This window comes from Pristiophorus japonicus, chromosome 11 (genome assembly GCF_044704955.1).
Source record: "Pristiophorus japonicus isolate sPriJap1 chromosome 11, sPriJap1.hap1, whole genome shotgun sequence".
In the NCBI taxonomy this organism is placed as follows: Eukaryota; Metazoa; Chordata; class Chondrichthyes; family Pristiophoridae; genus Pristiophorus; species Pristiophorus japonicus.
Genome location: NC_091987.1, coordinates 175,279,331 through 175,304,420, shown reverse-complemented (window position 1 = coordinate 175,304,420; position 25,090 = coordinate 175,279,331). Strand labels below are relative to the sequence as shown.

The following is a 25,090-nucleotide window of genomic DNA, read 5'->3' as shown; positions in this document are numbered from 1 at the left end:
GACTGAGGGAGAGGGACTGAGGAAGATAATGTTCAGGGATTGAGGGAGAGGGACTGAAGGAGAGGGACTAAGGGACTGAGGGAGAGGGACTGAGGAAGAGGGACTGAAGGAGAGGGCGCTCAGGGACAGAGGAAGAGGGACTGAGGGAGAGGGATTGAGGGACTGAGGGAGAGGGACCTAGGGACTGAGGGAGAGGATGCTCAGGGACTGAGGGAGAGGGACTGAGGGAGAGGGATTGAGGGACTGAGGGAGAGGGACCTAGGGACTGAGGGAGAGGATGCTCAGGGACTGAGGGAGAAGGACTGAGGGACTGAGGGAGAGGGTGCTCAGGGACTGAGGGAGAGGGATTGAGGGAGAGGGACCTAGGGACTGAGGGAGAGGATGCTCAGGAACTGAGGGAGAGGATGCTCAGGGACTGAGGGAGAGGGACTGAGGGAGAGGGTGCACAGATTCTCGGATGCGGCACTGAAGGTCCTGGTGGAGGAGGTCCCGAGGAGGATGAATGTCCTGTACCTTCAAGGGGGGGGGTAAGGATGCCACCTCGTCCTCCAGTCCCTCTCTCCTGCAGCAGCTGGTGCTGCTCTACCTGGCCTCTTGTCCTTCCATCCCAGACCAATGGGAATGTCTAGCAAGATGCTCAAAGCACTCCCTTTCTCCTGTAAGGTAGATTCGCACAGCAATCACTCTCTTTAGCTGAAGTCCTCAGAATTTCTGGGGTAAATGTTGCTCGAGCGTTAAAGTCTTGACAAACTGTCCCAGAAAGTCTCCCGACATGTTTCCGGTCCTCTTCACAGCTCCAGCAGCAATGACTATGAAATGGTGAGTATCCCTTTAAGTAGCACTTGAAATCAAAGCCATGTTTACACTCAATCAGAGGGTTGCTGGTAGGAGAGGGCGCCAGGGTCAAGCACTAGCCACTAAAATGCCGCGCAGCCTCTTTAATGAGCGCTAGTAGGCATTTTAAATGGGAAACAACTGTTTAATATGCCTCTTGGCCACTGTTCCTAGTACTGGCTTCAACTCCTTTACCAAGATCGCGACTTAAATTGACGTTTCAGTTTAAGACCTCATCTTGGTCACCTCTTTAGTGTCAAAAGTATTCGGTGAAAATTGCCCCCAGTGACTTTTCAACATTGAAACCGGCAGAACCTAAAAGAAGCTGTCCCACGCTCCCCAGCCGCCTGCTGATGTCACCCTGCAGAGAGGGCTACTTTGGTCCGAATCACTGCTAGTACAATTTGATAGTACTTTGACAGGAATGAGGAGCGTAGGGAGTTTTCTCACTATTTCTCATCTATATCACTCTAATATCCTTTACCAAATGGAAGCCGACACCTCTACGTCTGGCATACACCTGACTCCAGCCCCACAACACTGGGTCTCTGAGATGGGCTTGCAAGCCTCTCAGTTACAGAAAAAAGATAAAAAAAGAAAGACATGGATTTATATCGACTTTCATGACCACATGACGTCTAAAACTGCTTTACAGCCAATGAAGTACTTTTGGAGTTAGTCACTGTTGTAATGTGGGAAACGCAGCAGCCACTTAGCGCACAGCAAGCTCCCACACACAGCAATGTGATAATGACCAGATAATCTGTTTTTGTTATGCTGATTCAGGGATAAATATTGGCCAGGACACCGGGGATACCTCCCCTGCTCTTCTTGGAAATAGTACCATGGGATCTTTTACAGCCACCTGAGAGAGTAGACGGGGCCTTGGTTTAATGTCTCATCTGAAAGATGGCACCTCAGACAGTGCAGCGCTCCCTTAGCACTGCACTGGAGTGTCAGCCTAGATTTGTTTTGTGGTCAAGTTCCTGGAGTGGGACTTGAACCCACAACCTTCAGAGTCAGAGGCGAGAGTGCTGCCCACTGAGCCACTGAAAGAAAGCAGCCCAGCACCACTCACTCAGGCAACGAGGGATGGCCAATATTGCCAGTGTTGACCGTATCTCCAGAACATATAATCATTTTTAAAACACTCTGGCTCATTGTACTTGAGAACTTGGACAGAGAACCAGGTCCCTGCCCAACCAATCCATAGTCATCCAAAGGTATGGCACAACAGCTTATGGACTCTTCCTCTCTGTGACAGCGTGTTCGAGCATGAATCTTCTGCTGCTTACACTCGCTGCTAGATTTCTTGTTTTTCTTCCCATTTTCAGTGTTCTCACCCCCGCCCTGAAGGCATGGAATGATGGATGACCCCAGCACCTTGCCCATTAGTTCATATATAAGCCTGGATTGTGAGGGTTGACAAACTAATTAACCATGGCCCGAGGTCGTGCGGGATAACATAAGGATAAGAAATAGGAGCAGGAGTAGGCCATTTGCCCCCTCGAGCCTGCTCCACCATTTAATAAGATCATGGCTGATCTGATCTTGGGCTCAGCTCCACTTCCCTGCCCACTCTCCATAATCCTTCACTTCTTTCTCAAAAATCTGTGATATCTCTTAAATATATCTTAAATATATTCAACGACCCAGCCTCCACAGCTCAACGGGGTAGAGAAGTCCACAGGTTTATGACTCTCTGAGAGAAGAAATTTGTCCTCATTTCCGTTTTAAATGGCCGACCCCTTATTTTGAAACTATGCCCCCTCATTCTAGATTCTGGATGCAATTGAAGCATGGCCCATGGTTACATGCACACTGTCCACCAGGGGGTCGTTGGACAGTAGTCAGCAGCAGAAACTCTGCTTTACCGAGGCCAATTGCAGATCACCAAACTTCGCATGGACCAGAAACTGTCCTGGTCAGCATGACTCAGTTCCACACTGTCCCGGTTTACTAACGCGGCGAATTGCAACCGTTAATCCCACCACAGCAAGAAACGAAGTGGTACCTGTACAGGCTGACCGCAGGGTTTGCTTTGGCCGAGCATCGGAATCTCACTGTGCTTCCTTCCAGGACAGGCTGTGGCTCCACGGTCAAGTTCACCAGAGGCGGATCTACGGGGAGAAAAGGAGAAAGGAGGTAGAGTGTTGCCAGCTCTATACCGTAGCTCTCACTCTCAGAATGAGCAAGTTGGCTTTTGATTGACATTGAAATACAGTTAGGTCGCCCAGTGAATGTGGAGTCGGTTAGTGTGCACTGTTTTGCAGTAGAGAAAGGCGGCCTTGGGTGGAGTAGACTGTTGCTTAGTATAGGAAATGTAGACTCACTGGAGTAGACAACTACAAAAACAACTTGCATTTATATAGTGTCCTTAACATAGGACGATGTCATAAGTTTTTCATAGGAATGTTATCAGACACAAATTGACAGGGTGCTGAAAAAGAAGATATTAGATGGGGTGATTAAAAGCATTGTCAAAGTGTTGGGCTTTAGGCAGGGTAGTCAAGGAAGAAGAGACGCGGAAAGATTTTGGGAGGGAATTCCAGAGACAGCTGAAGACATGCCGCCAATGATGAGGCGAAGGGAGTGAGGGATGCACAAGAGGTAAGAGTTGGAGGAACACAGAGTTGGAGGAGGCTGGTAGGGCTGGAAGAGATTATAGAGGAATGGGCGAGGCCATGGAGGGATTTGCAAATGTGGATTAGAATTTTAAATTTGAAGGGTTTGTGGACTAGGAGCCAATGCATACCATTAAGAACATAAGAACATAAGAATTAGGAACAGGAGTAGGCCATCTAGCCCCTCGAGCCTGCTCTGCCATTCAACACGATCATGGCTGATCTGGCCGTGGACTCAGCTCCATTTACACGCCCGCTCCCCATAACCCTTAATTCCCTTATTGGTTAAAAATCTATCTATCTGTGACTTGAATACATTCAATGAGCTAGCCTCAACTGCTTCCTTGGGCAGAGAATTCCACAGATTCACAACCCTCTGGGAGAAGAAATTCCTTTTCAACTCGGTTTTAAATTGGCTCCCCCGTATTTTGAGGTTGTGCCCCCTAGTTCTAGTCTCCCCGACCAGTGGAAACAACCTCTCTGCCTCTATCTTGTCTATTCCTTTCATTATTTTAAATGTTTCTATAAGATCCCCCCTCATCCTTCTGAACTCCAACGAGTAAAGACCCAGTCTACTCAATCTATCATCATAAGGTAACCCCCTCATCTCTGGAATCAGCCTCGTGAATCATCTCTGTACCCCCTCCAAAGCTAGTATATCCTTCCTTAAGTAAGTTGACCAAAACTGCATGCAGTACTCCAGGTGCGGCCTCACCAATACCCTATACGGTTGCAGAAGGACCTCCCTGCTTTTGTACTCCATCCCTCTCGCAATGAAGGCCAACATTCCATTCGCCTTCCTGATTACCTGCTGCACCTGCAAACGAACTTTTTGGGATTCATGCACCAATGGCGCCTTCCTATCCCTCGACCAAGAGAAGGCGTTCGACAGGGTGGATCACGACTATCTGCTCGGCATTCTGCGCGCTTTCGGGTTCGGGACGCATTTCGTCGCCCGGATCCCACTTTTGTACGCCGCCGCGGAGTGTCTGATTAAGGTTAACGGGTCCTTGACGGCGCTCCTTCGCTTTAGGAGAGGGGTGCGCCAGGGATGCCCCATGTCCGGCCAGTTATACGCCGTTTGCGTGGAGCCTTTCCTGCGCCTCTTGCGGACGAGGTTGACGGGATTGGCTCTGCAAGGGCCGGGCGTGGAGGTCGTCCTCTCAGCTCATGCCGATGACGTGCTCCTCGCGGTAGAGGATCCCGCTGACCTGTGGAGGATGCGTGAGTGCCAAGAGATTTACTCGGCTGCATCCTCCGCCAGAATCAACTGGGAGAAATGTTCCGGACTCCTGGTGGGTCAGTGGCGGGTGGACTCCCTGCCAGAGGAGCTCAGGCCTTTTGCCTGGAGCACGACCCATCTCCTCTATCTGGGAGTCTACCTTAGCCCCGACGAGGGAGCCTGGCCGGCGAACTGGCAGGAGCTGGAGGCCAAGGTCGCCGCTCGCCTAGGGCGCTGGACAGGACTGCTCCGAGTGCTGTCCTACAGGGGTCGAGCGCTAGTCATAAACCAGCTGGTGGCCGCAATGTTGTGGTACCGGCTGGTCACTTTGACCCCTCCCCCTGCGTTTGTCGCCAAGATACAGAAGAAGCTGGTGGACTTCTTCTGGAACAACAGGAAGCACTGTCTCTGCTGCGGTCTTGAGTCTCCCGCTTGAGGAGGGCGGTCAGTCGTTGGTGTGCGTCAGCGCCCAGCTCGCGACTTTCCGTCTTCAGACCCTGCAGAGATACCTTTACGTCGAGCCCCCTCCTAGGTGGTGCGCTCTGGTGAAGTATTTCTTCCGCCAGCAGCGCGACCTCAACTACGACCCACAGCTCCTGTTTGTGAACTTGGGGGGTGTCAGGACCGCCCTCCGGGAGCTGCCTGTCTTTTACAGGGATCTCATCAGGGTCTGGAACAAAGTCTCCACCAAGCGCAGCTCTCCGCCGGCTGGAGTGGCGGCTGTCCTGCAGGAGCCGCTGCTCGGGAATCCGTACCTCCACGACCGAGGTTTTATGTGGCGGTCGGAAGAGAGGGCTGTGGCTGGTGAGGTGACCAGGGTCAGGGACCTGCTCGATGGTGGAGGAGCGGGCTGGATGGCGCCAGGCACGCTGGCGCGGCGCCTAAATTCAGCCGACGTCCGCCACGCGGCCGAAGCCATCGAGTCGCTAAAAACAGCTTTGGGCCCTGATTCTGTTCGGTGCATCGAGGAGGCTCAAGCACGTGGGGAGATCCCGTCCGAACTGACCCCCGTCCGGACGGAATTCCTCATTGGCGCCAAACCCCGGAACCTCCCTCGGGGGCTGGCGCCTCACAACTTGAGCCGCCTCGGGGAAATCCCCTCCGTGCCTTTCAGTTCCGCGCGGAGGGGTTTCCTGTACGGGCTGCTCCTGCACACTCTCAACTTTGCCATCCTCGCCGGCCGTCCGGACACGCCATGGCGTACCATCTTGCCGTCCGGAGGAGGCGGGGGTCCCCGATGGAAGGCACTCTATGCGGGAGTCCTCCCACTATTCATCGGGGACTTGGCCTGGAGGGTGGTGCACGGAGCAGTGCCGTGCAACAAATTTTTAAGCCGGTTCACGGACTCCCAGGCCGCCTGCAATTTCTGCGGTCTGGAAGAGTCCATGTTCCATGTTTTTATGGAATGCACGAGGTTGCAGCCCCTGTTTTATTATTTGAAGAAGCTGCTCCTGAAATTCTGGCTGCACTTCAGTCCCACTCTCCTGATCTTTGGGCACCCTGTGTGGAGGGGAGCGGGTAGGTCCGAAGGCCTCCTCGTAGGACTGCTCCTGGGCACGGCCAAGGGTGCCATCAGCCGGTCCAGGCAACGGGCGGTCGAGGGGGTCGTTCAACCTGACTGCCTGCCTCTCTTCCGCTCTTACATCCGGTCCAGGGTGTCCTTGGAGATGGAGCACGCGGTGTCCACCGGTACGCTCGCGGCCTTCCGCGAGAGGTGGGCACCGGAGGGACTGGAGTGCATCATCACGCCCGGCAACCAAATTTTAATTTGATATTACGTTTTAAAGTTGAATTTGTTTTAATTGCCGGTGCTTTTAGTGTCCCCCTCCCCTTTTATAGGGGGCAGTGGGAAAAAAAAATGTGATTTTAGCGCCCAAAAAAAAAACCCCCAAAAAAAAGAAAAACACAAAAATAAAACACAAAAAAAAAGAGAAAAAGGGCATTGTAAATGTCTGCTGTGTCATCCAGGTCGGGTGGCACCGATTAATGTTTATGTTTTACAGGTAAACTCCAAAAGAGTTTCATGCACCAATGGCGCCTTCCTATCCCTCTACCAAGAAAAGGCGTTCGACAGGGTGGATCACGACTATCTGCTCGGAACTCTGCGCGCTTTCGGGTTCGGGACGCATTTCGTCGCCCGGATCCGACTTTTGTACGCCGCCGCGGAGTGTCTGATTAAGGTTAACGGGTCCTTGACGGTGCCCCTTCGCTTTAGGAGAGGGGTGCGCCAGGGATGCCCCATGTCCGGCCAGTTATATGCCATCTGCGTGAAGCCTTTCCTGCGCCTCTTGCGGACGAGGTTGACGGGACTGGCTCTGCAAGGGCCGGGCGTGGAGGTCGTCCTCTCAGCTCATGCCGATGACGTGCTCCTCGCGGTAGAGGATCCCGCTGACCTGTGGAGGATGCGTGAGTGCCAAGAGATTTACTCGGCTGCATCCTCCGCCAGAATCAACTGGGAGAAATGTTCCGGACTCCTGGTGGGTCAGTGGCGGGTGGACTCCCTGCCAGAGGAGCTCAGGCCTTTTGCCTGGAGCACGACCCATCTCCTCTATCTGGGAGTCTACCTTAGCCCCGACGAGGGAGCCTGGCCGGCGAACTGGCAGGAGCTGGAGGCCAAGGTCGCCGCTCGCCTAGGGCGCTGGACAGGACTGCTCCGAGCGCTGTCCTACAGGGGTCGAGCGCTAGTCATAAAACAGCTGGTGGCCGCAATGTTGTGGTACCGGCTGGTCACTTTGACCCCTCCCCCTGCGTTTGTCGCCAAGATACAGAAGAAGCTGGTGGACTTCTTCTGGAACAACAGGAAGCACTGTCTCTGCTGCGGTCTTGAGTCTCCCGCTTGAGGAGGGCGGTCAGTCGTTGGTGTGCGTCAGCGCCCAGCTCGCGACTTTCCGTCTTCAGACCCTGCAGAGATACCTTTATGTCGAGCCCCCTCCTAGGTGGTGCGCTCTGGTGAAGTATTTCTTCCGCCAGCAGCGCGACCTCAACTACGACCCACAGCTCCTGTTTGTGAACTTGGGGGATGTCAGGACCGCCCTCCGGGAGCTGCCTGTCTTTTACAAGGAACTCATCAGGGTCAGGAACAAAGTCTCCACCAAGCGCAGCTCTCCGCCGGCTGGAGTGGCGGCCGTCCTGCAGGAGCCGCTGCTCGGGAATCCGTACCTCCACGACCGAGGTTTTATGTGGCGGTCGGAAGAGAGGGCTGTGGCTGGTGAGGTGACCAGGGTCAGGGACCTGCTCGATAGCGGAGGAGCGGGCTGGATGGCGCCAGGCACGCTGGCGCGGCGCCTAAATTCAGCCGACGTCCGCCACGCGGCCGAAGCCATCGAGTCGCTAAAAACAGCTTTGGGCCCTGATTCTGTTCGGTGCATCGAGGAGGCTCAAGCACGTGGGGAGATCCCGTCCGAACTGACCCCCGTCCGGACGGAATTCCTCATTGGCGCCAAATCCCGGAACCTCCCTCGGGGGCTGGCGCCTCACAACTTGAGCCGCCTCGGGGAAATCCCCTCCGTGCCTTTCAGTTCCGCGCGGAGGGGTTTCCTGTACGGGCTGCTCCTGCACACTCTCAACTTTGCCATCCTCGCCGGCCGTCCGGACACGCCATGGCGTACCATCTTGCCGTCCGGAGGAGGCGGGGGTCCCCGATGGAAGGCACTCTATGCGGGAGTCCTCCCACTATTCATCGGGGACTTGGCCTGGAGGGTGGTGCACGGAGCAGTGCCGTGCAACAAATATTTAAGCCGGTTCACGGACTCCCAGGCCACCTGCAATTTCTGCGGTCTGGAAGAGTCCATGTTCCATGTTTTTATGGAATGCACGAGGTTGCAGCCCCTGTTTTATTATTTGAAGGGGCTGCCCCTGAAATTCTGGCTGCACTTCAGTCCCACTCTCCTGATCTTTGGGCACCCTGTGCGGAGGGGAGCGGGTAGGTCCGAAGGCCTCCTCGTAGGACTGCTCCTGGGCACGGCCAAGGGTGCCATCAGCCGGTCCAGGCAACGGGCGGTCGAGGGGGTCGTTCAACCTGACTGCCTGCCTCTCTTCCGCTCTTACATCCGGTCCAGGGTGTCCCTGGAGATGGAGCACGCGGTGTCCACCGGTACGCTCGCGGCCTTCCGCGAGAGGTGGGCACCGGAGGGACTGGAGTGCATCATCACGCCCGGCAACCAAATTTTAATTTGATATTACGTTTTAAAGTTTAATTTGTTTTAATTGCCGGTGCTTTTAGTGTCCCCCTCCCCTTTTATAGGGGGCAGTGGGAAAAAAAAATTTGATTTTAGCGCCCAAAAAAAAAAACCCCCAAAAAAAGAAAAACACAAAAATAAAACACAAAAAAAAAGAGAAAAAGGGCATTGTAAATGTCTGCTGTGTCATCCAGGTCGGGTGGCACCGATTAATGTTTATGTTTTACAGGTAAACTCCAAAAGAGTTTCATGCACCAATGGCGCCTTCCTATCCCTCTACCAAGAAAAGGCGTTCGACAGGGTGGATCACGACTATCTGATCGGAACTCTGCGCGCTTTCCGGTTCGGGACGCATTTCGTCGCCCGGATCCGACTTTTGTATGCCGCCGCGGAGTGTCTGATTAAGGTTAACGGGTCCTTGACGGCGCCCCTTCGCTTTAGGAGAGGGGTGCGCCAGGGATGCCCCATGTCCGGCCAGTTATATGCCATCTGCGTGAAGCCTTTCCTGCGCCTCTTGCGGACGAGGTTGACGGGACTGGCTCTGCAAGGGCCGGGCGTGGAGGTCGTCCTCTCGGCTTACGCCGATGACGTGCTCCTCGCGGTAGAGGATCCCGCTGACCTGCGGAGGATGCGTGAGTGCCAGGAGATTTACTCGGCCGCATCCTCCGCCAGAATCAACTGGGAGAAATGTTCCGGACTCCTGGTGGGTCAGTGGCGGGTGGACTCCCTGCCGGAGGAGCTCAGGCCTTTTGCCTGGAGCACGACCCATCTCCTCTATCTGGGAGTCTACCTTAGCCCCGACGAGGGAGCCTGGCCGGTGAACTGGCAGGAGCTGGAGGCCAAGGTCGCCGCTCGCCTAGGGCGCTGGACAGGACTGCTCCGAGTGCTGTCCTACAGGGGTCGAGCACTAGTCATAAACCAGCTGGTGGACGCAATGTTGTGGTACCGGCTGGTCACTTTGACCCCTCCCCCTGCGTTTGTCACCAAGATGTAGAAGAAGCTGGTGGACTTCTTCTGGAACAACAGGAAGCACTGGGTCTCTGCCGCGGTCTTGAGTCTCCCGCTTGAGGAGGGCGGTCAGTCGTTGGTGTGCGTCAGCGCCCAGCTCGCGACTTTCTGTCTTCAGACCCTGCAGAGAAACCTTTACGTCGAGCCCCCTCCTAGGTGGTGCGCTCTGGTGAAGTATTTCTTCCGCCAGCAGCGCGACCTCAATTACGACACGCAGCTCCTGTTTGTGAACTTGGGGGGTGTCAGGACCGCCCTCCGGGAGCTGCCTGTCTTTTACAAGGAACTCATCAGGGTCAGGAACAAAGTCTCCACCAAGCGCAGCTCTCCGCCGGCTGGAGTGGCGGCCGTCCTGCAGGAGCCGCTGCTCGGGAATCCGTACCTCCACGACCGAGGTTTTATGTGGCGGTCGGAAGAGAGGGCTGTGGCTGGTGAGGTGACCAGGGTCAGGGACCTGCTCGATAGCGGAGGAGCGGGCTGGATGGCGCCAGGCACGCTGGCGCGGCGCCTAAATTCAGCCGACGTCCGCCACGCGGCCGAAGCCATCGAGTCGCTAAAAACAGCTTTGGGCCCTGATTCTGTTCGGTGCATCGAGGAGGCTCAAGCACGTGGGGAGATCCCGTCCGAACTGACCCCCGTCCGGACGGAATTCCTCATTGGCGCCAAATCCCGGAACCTCCCTCGGGGGCTGGCGCCTCACAACTTGAGCCGCCTCGGGGAAATCCCCTCCGTGCCTTTCAGTTCCGCGCGGAGGGGTTTCCTGTACGGGCTGCTCCTGCACACTCTCAACTTTGCCATCCTCGCCGGCCGTCCGGACACGCCATGGCGTACCATCTTGCCGTCCGGAGGAGGCGGGGGTCCCCGATGGAAGGCACTCTATGCGGGAGTCCTCCCACTATTCATCGGGGACTTGGCCTGGAGGGTGGTGCACGGAGCAGTGCCGTGCAACAAATATTTAAGCCGGTTCACGGACTCCCAGGCCACCTGCAATTTCTGCGGTCTGGAAGAGTCCATGTTCCATGTTTTTATGGAATGCACGAGGTTGCAGCCCCTGTTTTATTATTTGAAGGGGCTGCTCCTGAAATTCTGGCTGCACTTCAGTCCCACTCTCCTGATCTTTGGGCACCCTGTGCGGAGGGGAGCGGGTAGGTCCGAAGGCCTCCTCGTAGGACTGCTCCTGGGCACGGCCAAGGGTGCCATCAGCCGGTCCAGGCAACGGGCGGTCGAGGGGGTCGTTCAACCTGACTGCCTGCCTCTCTTCCGCTCTTACATCTGGTCCAGGGTGTCCCTGGAGATGGAGCACGCGGTGTCCACCGGTACGCTCGCGGCCTTCCGCGAGAGGTGGGCACCGGAGGGACTGGAGTGCATCATCACGCCCGGCAACCAAATTTTAATTTGATATTACGTTTTAAAGTTGAATTTGTTTTAATTGCCGGTGCTTTTAGTGTCCCCCTCCCCTTTTATAGGGGGCAGTGGGAAAAAAAAATGTGATTTTAGCGCCCAAAAAAAAAAACCCCCAAAAAAAGAAAAACACAAAAATAAAACACAAAAAAAAAGAGAAAAAGGGCATTGTAAATGTCTGCTGTGTCATCCAGGTCGGGTGGCACCGATTAATGTTTATGTTTTACAGGTAAACTCCAAAAGAGTTTCATGCACCAATGGCGCCTTCCTATCCCTCTACCAAGAAAAAGCGTTCGACAGGGTGGATCACGACTATCTGATCGGAACTCTGCGCGCTTTCCGGTTCGGGACGCATTTCGTCGCCCGGATCCGACTTTTGTATGCCGCCGCGGAGTGTCTGATTAAGGTTAACGGGTCCTTGACGGCGCCCCTTCGCTTTAGGAGAGGGGTGCGCCAGGGATGCCCCATGTCCGGCCAGTTATATGCCATCTGCGTGAAGCCTTTCCTGCGCCTCTTGCGGACGAGGTTGACGGGACTGGCTCTGCAAGGGCCGGGCGTGGAGGTCGTCCTCTCGGCTTACGCCGATGACGTGCTCCTCGCGGTAGAGGATCCCGCTGACCTGCGGAGGATGCGTGAGTGCCAGGAGATTTACTCGGCCGCATCCTCCGCCAGAATCAACTGGGAGAAATGTTCCGGACTCCTGGTGGGTCAGTGGCGGGTGGACTCCCTGCCGGAGGAGCTCAGGCCTTTTGCCTGGAGCACGACCCATCTCCTCTATCTGGGAGTCTACCTTAGCCCCGACGAGGGAGCCTGGCCGGTGAACTGGCAGGAGCTGGAGGCCAAGGTCGCCGCTCGCCTAGGGCGCTGGACAGGACTGCTCCGAGTGCTGTCCTACAGGGGTCGAGCACTAGTCATAAACCAGCTGGTGGACGCAATGTTGTGGTACCGGCTGGTCACTTTGACCCCTCCCCCTGCGTTTGTCACCAAGATGTAGAAGAAGCTGGTGGACTTCTTCTGGAACAACAGGAAGCACTGGGTCTCTGCCGCGGTCTTGAGTCTCCCGCTTGAGGAGGGCGGTCAGTCGTTGGTGTGCGTCAGCGCCCAGCTCGCGACTTTCCGTCTTCAGACTCTGCAGAGAAACCTTTACGTCGAGCCCCCTCCTAGGTGGTGCGCTCTGGCGACGTATTTCTTCCGCCAGCAGCGCGACCTCAATTACGACACGCAGCTCCTGTTTGTGAACTTGGGGGGTGTCAGGACCGCCCTCCGGGAGCTGCCTGTCTTTTACAAGGAACTCATCAGGGTCAGGAACAAAGTCTCCACCAAGCGCAGCTCTCCGCCGGCTGGAGTGGCGGCCGTCCTGCAGGAGCCGCTGCTCGGGAATCCGTACCTCCACGGCCGAGGTTTTATGTGGCGGTCGGAACGGGCGGTGTCCCTGGCCCTCGAAAAGGGACTCACGGTGGGCGGGACGTTCCTGCCGGTGGATCCTCTCGAGGCCACCGCGCAGAGGGTCATCATATCGAACGTCCCGCCCTTTGTTCCCGCTGAGCTCCTCCTCCCTCACCTACACCAACTGGGGGAGGTAAGGTCGGGGATTAACCCCATACCGCTCGGCCCCAGGGAGAACAGCCTGCGCCACGTGTTCTCCTTCCGCCGCCAGCTCTTTGTCCGGCTGGCGCGGGAGGAGACGACGGAGGGGAACTTTAATGTGGTGCACGAGGGGACTGCCTACCGCGTCTTTTGGACGTCGGACGGCGTGCGGTGCCATGCCTGCAGGGAGGTGGGGCACGTTCTCAAGAACTGCCCCGCCGCCAAACCACCGAGGGCGGCCAAGGCTGGCGCCGCCACCACCCCTCCCCCTAGTTGCGTCCGCGTGCCGGGAGCCGTAGGTGCGCGGGCATCGTCGGAGGCCTTTATTTTCATGGCCTCCGGCGGGGGGGAGGGAGAGCGTCCGACCGGAAAGAAGGCGCGGAACAAGGCGAAACATCCAGAGGCGGGTCCCCTCGGTGCGCCAGACAGCTTGAACACCGCGCTCAGCCCACCCCCGTCACCAGCGAGCGCGGGGTGCCCTGAGCACGTGCCCGAGCCCTTGACCAATACCGCAGAGGGGCTCGGGCGCGGGAAAGAAAAGAAAAAGGGGGGGGTGGAGCGGGAGGCCTCGGCAGACATGGAGGTCTCCCTGCCTCCGCGCACCCCCAGGAACAAAAGGAGGCGCCGCTCCGTTGAGGCGGAGGGGGAACAACATCCCTCCGCGGAGGAGTCGGTGCCCGCCGCGTGTCCCGCGTCCCCCACCAGCGCCCCCAAGCTGCGCTGTAGGCGAGAGGAGTCTGTCCCTGGGGAGGGTGAGACAGTCGAGGCTGCCCAGCCTCTGCCTCCCGGGAATGGCGTGGAAGATCTGCCTGTTGTGGGGGGTGTGGGGATCGCGGAGGAATGCATTGCCGCCGGGCCGGGCGTCCCGGGGACTGAGGCGGGCGGGGCCGAAAAGGCCTTACCTGAGTCCGCCCAGCCAATACCTAACTTCCCCCGGGATTTGCTCAGCCCGGAAGAAACTGAAATTAATGATGTTAATGACACTGTAAATGCTGGGCCGGGGGGTGCCAGCGGGGAGGGGGAGGAACACCCACCCTCGCCCCCTACTTTGGAGCTGGAGCACTTGGAGGGCCTGGGGATTACCTATGGCCGGATCTCTCCTTGTTCCCCGGTTCCTGGGGCGGAGGGGGAACCCCTTCCGCTGTCGTTTCCCAACCCAGCACCATTTTTAAAAGAGCCCAGTGGGGACTCCTCTGCCGACGATCCTGGGGGTGGGATCGGGGCAGAGCCAGGGCCGGTTGGAGTGGCCGGGTCATTTGCCGTACCTTGTGCGGTTGATGGGCCGGCTGCTGGCGGCCACCTCCCGGAGGAGGACGGGGACTCGGTGGGGGACGCGGGAGAAGAACTAGAGACCACCGCCAGGGAGGCGGTGGATCTGCTCGCGGCTGCCGCTGAGGCCCTCCTCATTCCTGCAAAGGAACTCCGGGATTTTTTGGCCCAGAGCCAGGATTGCTGCGACCAAGCCCGACTGGCCCTGGAAAAATGGTCCGAGCCAGAGCTGATCAAGGGGTCCGTCCGCGCCGCCGCTAAAACCTTGGCCGCGGGCGGTCCCTTGACAAAGGCGCAAAACCTTGAGCTGCGCGAGCTCGAGGGACTCCTCGCTGGGCTGCGGAGGGAGTGGAGTTCAACAAAAGACTCCGTTCCCTCCCCCACAATAGGTTAAGGTAGAGGTTGCACTAGGCTTTTGCCATGAAGATAACCATAGCCAGCCTCAACATCAACGGCGGCAGAGGGGCACGCCGTAGATTTGACAATTTTTCGCTCCTGCGGGAGGGGAAATATGCGGTGTGCTTCCTGCAAGAAACCCACACCGTTCCGGAAGATGAAGCCACGTGGCTCCTGGAATGGCAAGGAGAGGTCCGCATGAGCCACCTCACCGCCACTTCTAGTGGGGTGGCCATCTTGCTGGGCCCGCATTTTCAGCCTGAGATCTTGGGGGTCGAGGAGCCCGTGCCAGGCCAACTTGCTGCATGTAACGGTTCGCCTGGGGGACGTGCCGCTCCATCTCGTGAACGTGTACGCCCCTCAGCCCGGTCCGCAGCAAACGCGCTTCTTTGAAGAGGTGTCCGCTCTTCTTGGCTCCGTCGACGTCGGCGACTGTATTGTCCTCGGGGGGGATTTTAACTGCACCCTCGAGGCGAGGGACCGCTCCGGTGCCCCGCAGTGCATGACGGCGATGGAGAAGTTGAGGGACCTGGTCGGGTCCTTCGACTTGGTGGACGTCTGGCGAAATCTCCACCCCGACTCCAGCGCCTTTACTTGGGTGAGGCCTGGAGTAGGATGGTCCAGAGTCGACCGCCTTTACGTGTCTCGGGCATACGATTCCTGCGTCCCGGCGGCCTCCATGCGGCCGGTGCCGTGTTCGGACCACCACCTGGTGTGGGCGGAGCTCGCTTCGCTCCGCGCGAGGACAGGGTCCTCGTACTGGCACTTTAACAACCGGCTGCTGGAGGACGTGCGGTTCCAGGACTCGTTCCGTCGATTCTGGTCCGACTGGAGAAGGAAGCGGGGGGGCTTCCCCTCCTTGAGGCTATGGTGGGACGTGGGCAAGGCTCACGTCCGTGTCTTCTGTCAAGAGTATGTGAGGGGGTCGACCAAGAGGCGGGCGGCCAGGGTCGGGCGTTTAGCAAAAGAGGTGCTCGACCTGGAATCCCGTCTCGGTCAAGTCGTCCAGGACCCGGCCCTGCGGACGGTGTACGAAGCGAAGAAGGCCTCGCTGAAGGACCTACAGCTCGTCGGGTCCCGAGGCGCGTTCGTGAGGTCACGGATCCGGTTCCTGCGGGATCTGGACCGCGGCTCCCCCTTCTTCTACTCGCTGGAAAAAAGACAGAGTGTCCGTAAGCAGCTCTTGACGCTGCTGGCCGACGACGGCTCTCTCGTCTCGGATCCGGAGGGCGTCAACAACAGGGCCCGTGAATATTACGGGGCTCTGTTCTCTCCAGATCCGTCCAGCGAGGAAGCGCGTAGAGTTTTGTGGGAGGACCTGCCGAAGGTCAGCCCGGAGGGCGCCGAAAATTTGGAAGCTCCGCTAAGCCTGGCGGAGCTGACCGGTGCCCTCGCCCGGCTCTCGAGGGGAAAAACCCCGGGGCTGGACGGGCTGACCGTGGAGTTCCACAGGGCGTTCTGGGACGTCCTGTGGGGCGACTACGCGCGGGTCCTGGGGGAAAGTCTGGCGACCGGGGAGATGCCCCTCTCTTGGCGCAGGGCAGTCATCGTCCTGCTGCCTAAGAAGGGCGATCTCCGCCTCCTTAAGAACTGGCGCCCGGTCTCCCTCCTCAGCACGGACTACAAAATCTTCGCCAGGGCGATGTCTGCTCGCCTTGGTGCCGTGCTGGACCACATGATCCACCCCGACCAGTCCTACACGGTCCCGGGCCGGACAATCCACGATAACATCCATCTGGTCCGGGACCTCATCCATCATTCCCAGGAGGCTGGTCTGTCGGTCGCCTTCTTATCTCTCGACCAAGAGAAGGCGTGCGACAGGGTGGATCACGACTATCTGCTCGGAACTCTGCGCGCTTTCGGGTTCGGGACGCATTTCGTCGCCCGGATCCGACTTTTGTATGCCGCCGCGGAGTGTCTGATTAAGGTTAACGGGTCCTTGACGGCGCCCCTTCGCTTTAGGAGAGGGGTGCGCCAGGGATGCCCCATGTCCGGCCAGTTATATGCCATCTGCGTGGAGCCTTTCCTGCGCCTCTTGCGGACGAGGTTGACGGGACTGGCTCTGCAAGGGCCGGGCGTGGAGGTCGTCCTCTCGGCTTACGCCAATGACGTGCTCCTCGCGGTAGAGGATCCCGCTGACCTGCGGAGGATGCGTGAGTGCCAAGAGATTTACTCGGCCGCATCCTCCGCCAGAATCAACTGGGAGAAATGTTCCGGACTCCTGGTGGGTCAGTGGCGGGTGGACTCCCTGCCAGAGGAGCTCAGGCCTTTTGCCTGGAGCACGACCCATCTCCTCTATCTGGGAGTCTACCTTAGCCCCGACGAGGGAGCCTGGCCGGCGAACTGGCAGGAGCTGGAGGCCAAGGTCGCCGCTCGCCTAGGGCGCTGGACAGGACTGCTCCGAGTGCTGTCCTACAGGGGTCGAGCGCTAGTCATAAACTAGCTGGTGGCCGCAATGTTGTGGTACCGGCTGGTCACTTTGACCCCTCCCCCTGCGTTTGTCGCCAAGATACAGAAGAAGCTGGTGGACTTCTTCTGGAACAACAGGAAGCACTGGGTCTCTGAGTCTCCCGCTTGAGGAGGGCGGTCAGTCGTTGGTGTGCGTCAGCGCCCAGCTCGCGACTTTCCGTCTTCAGACCCTGCAAAGATACCTTTACGTCGAGCCCCCTCCTAGGTGGTGTGCTCTGGCGACGTATTTCTTCCGCCAGCAGCGCGACCTCAATTACGACACTTGGGGGGTGTCAGGACCGCCCTCCGGGAGCTGCCTGTCTTTTACAAGGAACTCATCAGGGTCTGGAACAAAGTCTCCACCAAGCACAGCTCTCCGCCGGCTGGAGTGGCGGCCGTCCTGCAGGAGCCGCTGCTCGGGAATCCGTACCTCCACGACCGAGGTTTTATGTGGCGGTCGGAAGAGAGGGCTGTGGCTGGTGAGGTGACCAGGGTCAGGGACCTGCTCGATGGCGGAGGAGCGGGCTGGATGGCGCCAGGCACGCTGGCGCGGCGCCTAAATTCAGCCGACGTCCGCCGCGCGGCGAAGCCATCGAGTCGCTAAAAACAGCTTTGGGCCCTGACTCCGTTAGGTGCATCGAGGAGACTCAAGCACATGGGGAGATCCCGTCCGAACTGACCCCCGTCCGGACGGAATTCCTCATCGGCGCCAAACCCCGGAACCTCCCTCGGGGGCCGGCGCCTCACAACTTGAGCCGCCTCGGGGAAATCCCCTCCATGCCTTTCAGTTCCGTGCGGAGGGGTTTCCTGTACGGGCTGCTCCTGCACACTCTCAACTTTACCATCCTCGCCGGCCGTCCGGACACGCCATGGCGTACCATCTTGCCGTCCGGAGGAGGCAGAGGTCCCCGATGGAGGGCACTCTACGCAGGGGTCCTCCCACTATTCATCGGGGACTTGGCCTGGAGGGTGGTGCACGGAGCAGTGCCGTGCAACAAATTTTTAAGCCGGTTCACGGACTCCCAGGTCGCCTGCAATTTCTGCGGTCTGGAAGAGTCCGTGTTCCATGTTTTTATGGCATGCACGAGGTTGCAGCCCCTGTTTTATTATTTGAAGGGGCTGCTCCTGAAATTCTGGCTGCACTTCAGTCCCACTCTCCTGATCTTTGGGCACCCTGAGCGGAGGGGAGCGGGTAGGTCCGAAGGCCTCCTCGTAGGACTGCTCCTGGGCATGGCCAAGGGTGCCATCAGCCGGTCCAGGCAGCGGGCAGTCGAGGGGGTCGTTCAACCTGACTGCCTGCCTCTCTTCCGCTCTTACATCCGGTCCAGGGTGTCCTTGGAGATGGAGCACGCGGTGTCCACCGGTACGCTCGAGGCCTTCCGCGAGAGGTGGGCACCGGAGGGACTGGAGTGCATCATCACGCCCGGCAACCAAATTTTAATTTGATTTTACGTTTTAAAGTTTAATTTGTTTTAATTGCCGGTGCTTTTCGTCTCCCCCTCCCCTTTTATAGGGGGCACTGGAAAAAATATGATTTTAGCACCCAAAAGAAAACCAAAAAAAAAAGAAAAACAAAAAAAAACACAAAAAAGGGAAAAAAAAAAGGGCCTTGTAAATGTCTGCTGTGTCATCCAGGGCGGGTGGCACGGTTTAATGTTTTTTTGTTTTACAGGTAGACTCTAAAAGAGTTTCATGCACAAGGACCCCCAGGTCCCTCTGCACCGCAGCATGTTGTAATTTCTCCCCATTCAAATAATATTCCCTTTTACTGTTTTTTTTTCCCCAATGTGGACGACCTCACACTTTACAACATTGTATTCCATCTGCCAAATCTTAGCCCATTCGCTTAACCTATCTAAATCTCTTTGCAGCCTTTCTGTGCCCTCTGCACAACCCACTTTCCCACTAATCTTTGTGTCATCTGCAAATTTTGTTACACTACACTCTGTCCCCTCTTCCAGGTCATCTATGTATATTGTAAACAGTTGTGGTCCCAGCACCGATCCCTGTGGCACACCACTAACCACTGATTTCAAACCCGAAAAGGACCAATTTATCCCGACTCTCTGCTTTCTGTTCGCCAGCCAATTCTCTATCCATGCTAATACATTTCCTCTGACTCCGCGTACCCTTATCTTCTGCAGTAACCTTTTGTGTGGCACCTTATCGAATGCCTTTTGAAAATCTAAATACACCACATCCATCGGTACACCTCTATCCACCATGCTCGTTATATCCTCAAAGAATTCCAGTAAATTAGTTAAACATGATTTCCCCTTCATGAATCCATGCTGCATCTGCTTGATTGCACTATTCCTATCTAAATGTCCCGCTATTTCTTCCTTAGTGATAGTTTCAAGCATTTTCCCCACTACAGATGTTAAACTAACTGGCCTATAGTTACCAGCCTTTTGTCTGCTCCCTTTTTTAAACAGAGGCGTTACATTAGCTGTTTTCCAATCCGCTAGTACCTCCCCAGAGTCCAGAGACTTTTGGTAGATTATAACAAATGCATCTGCTATAACTTCCGCCATCTCTTTTAATACCCTGGGATGCATTTCATCAGGACCAGGGGACTTGTCTACCTTGAGTCCCATTAGCCTGTCCAGCACTACCCCCTTAGTGATAGTGATTGTCTCAAGGTCCTCCCTTCCCACATTCCTGTGACCAGCAATTTTTGGCATGGTTTTTGAGTCTTCCACTGTGAAGACCGAAGCAAAATAATTGTTTAAGGTCTCAGCCATTTCCACATTTCGCATTATTAAATCCCCCTTCTCATCTTCGAAGGGACCAACATTTACTTTAGTCCAGGAATGCTGGGTGAATTGGACTTTGTGGGGATTAGGATATAGGCAGCAGCTTATGATTGAGCAGAAGTTTATGGAGGGTGCAAGTTGGGAGGCCATCTATCTTTATATATTGTAGTGTAAGAAATGTAAAGTCAACGGGGTGCAGACTGTTGAGCAAAATAGGAAACATTGCCAACTTTCCTCCTGTCTACCAGGCGGGCACGGGGCAGGAGTACAATGAAAATAGCAATGCAGCATCTACTGCCCCACTCCCAACGAGGTCCGGATCGCCACCATTGTGGCTGGGCCTCGAAATGGGAAACCCACTTGCCTCCCGGAAAGGGGCAGGCTCCTCATGGACACCAATGACATGAATAGGACCCTGATGCTATTTTGAGGTACCAATGGGTGTAGGATTCACCGTGCAGACTCTGCCCGTTGGTAGTGGGCGCTGAACCGCCAAACCACTGGTCCTTAAAGGAGCCGCAGCAACCCGCTCAAATTGAAAAAACAGATTTACAAATCGCGATGGACCTCCCTTTCCCGGTTAATTACTCTGGGTGAGCTCGAACAGCTGGTAGAGAGGCCGATTTTTAGGCCATCTAAGATTGGCAAGCAGCTCAAACTCCCATCTTGCCTGATGAAATTGGCCCCATGAAAATCAAAGCCATGGAATCATCTGGTGTAGATTGTAAAGTAGAATAGGAAAAGTAGACTCGGTTGGTTTAGCTTGTTGCGTAGTATAGGAAACTTGGGCTGAGTTGGTTTAGATTGCTCCAGAACTAGCTGCGTCTCTAGCTAAGCAGTTTCAGTACATCTACAACACTGGCATCTACCCGACAATGTGGAAAACTGCCCAGGTATGTCCTGTCCACAAAAAATAGGCAAATCCAATCCGGCCAATTACTGCCCATCAATCTACTCTCAATCATCAGCAAAGTGATGGAAGGTGTTGTCAACGGTGCTGTCAAGTGGCACTTACTCACCAATAACCTGCTCACCGATGCCCTGATGGGGTTCTGCCAGAACCTCTCGGCTCCAGACCTCTTTAGGTCCAAACATGGACAATAGAGCTGAATTCCAGAGGTGAGGTGAGAGTGACTACCCTTGACATTAAGGCAGCATTTGACCGAGTGTGGCACCAAGGAGCCCTAGTAAAACTGAATTCAATGAGAATAAGAGGGTACACTCTCCACTGACTGGAATCATACCTAACACAAATGAAGGTGATCCTAGTAGTTGGAGTTTAATCATCACAGCCCCAGGACATCGCTGCAGAAGTTCCTCAGGGCTGCTTCATCAATGACCTTCCCTCCATCATAAGGTCAGAAGTGGGGATGTTCGCTGATGACTGCACAGTGTTCAGTGCCATTCGCAACTCCTCAGATAATGATGCAGTCCATGCCCACATGCAGCAAGACCTGGACAACATTCAAGCTTGGGCTGATGTGGCAAGTAACATTCGCACCACACAAGTGCCAGGCAATGACTATCTCCAATAAGCGAGAGTCTAACCACTGCCCCTTGACATTCAACAGCATTACTGTTGTGCATGGAGAAAGAGTCAGATTAAACACTGTGAACTCAAAGTAAAGTGTGACCTTTGTCTTTTATTGTAGGTCTCAAGAGTCCCTCTCCAACCTGTAAGCCTCTTTAAATACCTGTGTTCCCAAGGGATTATGGGATCCCTTGGGACTCCAGGGGATGATCTCTCTGGTGACTGAACAGAGTAAGTACAAGTTTACACATATAACACGCCCGCTCCCCCACCAAAGTCAACAGTATAACTATTTACAATGTGAGTCGATCTGGGACCCTTCTTGCCCTGGCTGATCGTCTCGGTGTGAAAGCTGGTGTTGTTGAATCATTTGTTGGGCCCTCGCTGGGCTGCTGTGCAGCGGGCCTTGCTGGGCTGCCTGGTGTGTTGGGCCCTGCTGGGCTGCTGTGAATGATGGGTTCTGCTTTGTGGCCAACCATGGTGGGTTGTTCAGGATAGTCCGTGAATCTAAGTTTGATTTGGTCCAAGTGTTTCCGGTGAATGAGTCCATTTGAAAGTTTGACCCGAAACACCCTGCTCCCCTCTTTGACCAGGACAGTGCCGGGATGCCACTTGGGACCTTGTCCATAATTCAATACAAATACAGGATCATTGATTTCAATCTCGCGTGATACATTTGCGCTATCATGGTATGCACTTTGTTGAAGCCGCCTGCTCTCTACCTGTTCATGTAGATCAGGGTGAACTAACGAGAGCTTTGTCTTAAGTGCTCTTTTCATGAGCAGTTCAGCAGGTGGGATCCCAGTGAGTGAGTGGGGTGTCGTGCGGTGGCTAAGCAGGACTCGGGATAGGCGAGTTTGCAGTGAGCCTTCTGTTACCCTCTTCAAGCCTTGCTTGATGGTTTGCACTGCTCTCTCTGCCTGACCATTGGACGCTGGTTTAAACGGGGCAGATGTGACATGTTTGGTCCCGTTACGGGTCATGAATTCTTTAAACTCAGCACTGTTAAAACATGGCCCGTTGTCGCTCACCAGGACATCGGGTAGGCCGTGTGTGGCAAACATGACCCGCAGGCTTTCAGTAGTGACAACCGACGTGCTAGTCGACATTATCTCACATTCAGTCCACTTGGAGTACGCATCTACAACCATGAGGAACATTTTACCCAAGAACGGGCCTGCATAGTCAACATGTACCCTCGACCACGGTTTGGAGGGCCAAAACCATAAACTTAGTGGCGCCTCCCTGGGTACATTGCTTAACTGCGAGCATGTATTACATCTGTGAATGCAGGACTCTAAGTTTGCATCGATACTGGGCTACCATACGTTGGATCTGTCTATCGCTTTCATCATTACAATACCTGGGTGGGTACAGTGGAGGTCACTGATGAAGGTCTATCTGCCCTTCTTGGGGACCACTACTCAACTGCCCCACAGAAGGCAGCCTGCCTGTATAGACATTTCATCTTTGCGCCGCTGGAACGGCTTTATCTCTTCCTGCATCTCCACTGGGACACTGGACCAGCTCCCGTGAAGCACACAACTTTTGACTAGAGATAATAAGGGGTCCTGGCTTGTACAGGTTTTGATCTGCCGGGCAGTGAGGGGTGATTTCTCACTCTCAAATGCTTCCATAACCATGGCTAGATCTGCGGGCTGTGTCATTTCCACCCCCGGGGTGGGCAAAGGCAGCCTACTAAGAGCATCGATGCAGTTTTCTGTGCCTGGCCTGTGGCGGATGGCATAGTTGTATGCGGTCAACGTGAGCGCCCATCTCTGGCTTATGGTCAGTTTCCAATTCGAATTTTAGCCCAAACAGGTATTGATGCATTTTCTTTACCCCATAGACACACCCTAACACTTCTTTCTCAATCATGCTGTAGGCTCTCAGCCTCAGACAGACTCCTGGATGCATAAGTTTCCCGAAATCATTAGCTTGTTGCAATACACACCTGACGCCATATGCTAGTACTAAACGCTACCATGGATCATACAGCACAAGCAATTTGTTTGAGCATAACAATTTGCTCGCTTTTACAAAGGCATTTTCTTGGCTTTTGCCTCAAATCCATTCGTCCCCTTTTCATAGTAAGACATGCAGTGATTCTAACAGTGTGCTGAGACCCGGTAAGAAGTTACCAAAGTAGTTCAGGAGTCCCAGAAACGACCGCAGCTCCGTCACGTTCTGTGGCCTCAGTGCGTTCTCGATTGCCTCCAGCTTTGCGTTGGTGGGCCTGATGCCGTCCGCCGCAATCCTCCTTCCCAGGAACTCCTTCAGGCACCAGGAAAACGCACTTCAAGCGTTTTAACCTGAGCCCCACGCGGTTGAGTCGACTAAGAACATCCTCCAGGTTCTGCAGATGCTCGACTGTGTTCCGACCAGTGACCAAGATGTTGTCCTGGAAGACCACGGTGTGCGGGACCGACTTTAGTAGGCTTTCCATGTTTCTCTGGAATATCGCCACCGCCAATCGGATTCCAAACGGGCATCTGTTATAAACAAAAAGACCTTTGTGCGTGTTGATGCAGGTGAGGGCCTTCGATGATTCCTCCAGTTCCTGCGTCATGTAGGCTGAAGTCAGATCCAGCTTCATGAACGTCTTTCCTCCCTTGCAAAGAGGTCGTCGGCCTTTGGTAGTAGATATTAATCCTGCAGGGAGAAATGATTGATAGTTACTTTGTAATCGCCTCAGATTCTGACGGTGCTGTCTCCCTTGAGGACTGGAAGGATAGGGCTGGCCCACTTGTTGAACTCGATCGGAGAAATGATGCCCTCTTCTTGCAGCCGGTCTAGCTCGATCTCTACCCTTTCTTTCATCATGTACGGTACTGCTCTTGCCTTGTGATGGATGGGTCGCGCTCCCAGTATTAGATGGATCTGCACTTTTGCTCCTTGGAATTTCCCGATGCCTGGTTCGAACAGCGAAGGAAATTTGTTTAAGACCTGGGCACGCGCAGTGTCATCAGCGAGTGATAGCGCTCGGATGTCGTCCCAGTTCCAGCGTATCTTTCCTAGCCAGCTCCTGCCGAGCTGCGTGGGACCATCGCCCGGTACCACCCAGAGTGGTAGCTTGTGCACCGCTCCATCGTAGGAGACCTTTACAGTAGCACTGCCGATTACAGGTAACAGTTCTTTCGTGTAAGTTCTTAGTTTTGTGCGAACTGCAGTTAAGACTGGCTTTGAGGCCTTGTTACACCACAACCTTTCAAAAGTCTTTTTGCCCATGATGGACTGGCTCGCGCCCGTGTCCAGCTCCATTGACACTGGGAGTCCATTTAGTTCAACATTCAGCATTATCGGGGGAAAATTCGTGGTGAATGTGTGCACCCCATGTACCTCTGCCTCCTCGGTCTGAGGCTCTGGTTCATCGTGATCCTCCGTGGATCTGTCCTCCTCTGCAACATAGTGGTTTGCAGGTCTAACAGGATTTTCAGCCCGCCTGCACACTCGTTGGAGGTGTCCCATTGTTCCACAGCCCTTGCAAAGGTACTCTTTGAATCGGCATGAATGGAAAAAATATCACCCCCGCAGCGCCAGCAAGGTGTTAATGGCCTTGCATTCATCACCCTTGATGGTGGACTCTGAGACATCTGCGGACGTGTAGCTGAAGGTATGTGCGACCTGCCCTGTACGTTACGATTCGAAAACAACATCATTTTGTTCACAGTACTTGTAGCAGCACTTGTGTGCTGAGAGATTTGCTTCGTATTTTCACTGGTGACAATGAACGCATAGGCTATCGCTATGGCCTTACTCAAGGTCTCTCCAGTCAAAAGTATGGTTTCGTGTCCAATGCCAAGTACAAAAAAGTCTCTGAGCATGTGATCTAAATGTTC

At 55.2% G+C, this 25,090-nt stretch overlaps 1 protein-coding gene across 1 annotated transcript in view; it reads right to left on the bottom strand.

The window, feature by feature from the left end:
* kirrel3a (kirre like nephrin family adhesion molecule 3a) overlaps nt 1–25,090 on the bottom strand; it is a 267,820-nt gene that overhangs the window by 93,041 nt on the left and 149,689 nt on the right. Inside the window, exon 6 of the mRNA XM_070892817.1 lies at nt 2,849–2,954. Within this exon, the coding sequence (XP_070748918.1) occupies nt 2,849–2,954 (106 nt within the window). The remainder of the gene's footprint in view (nt 1–2,848; nt 2,955–25,090) is intronic.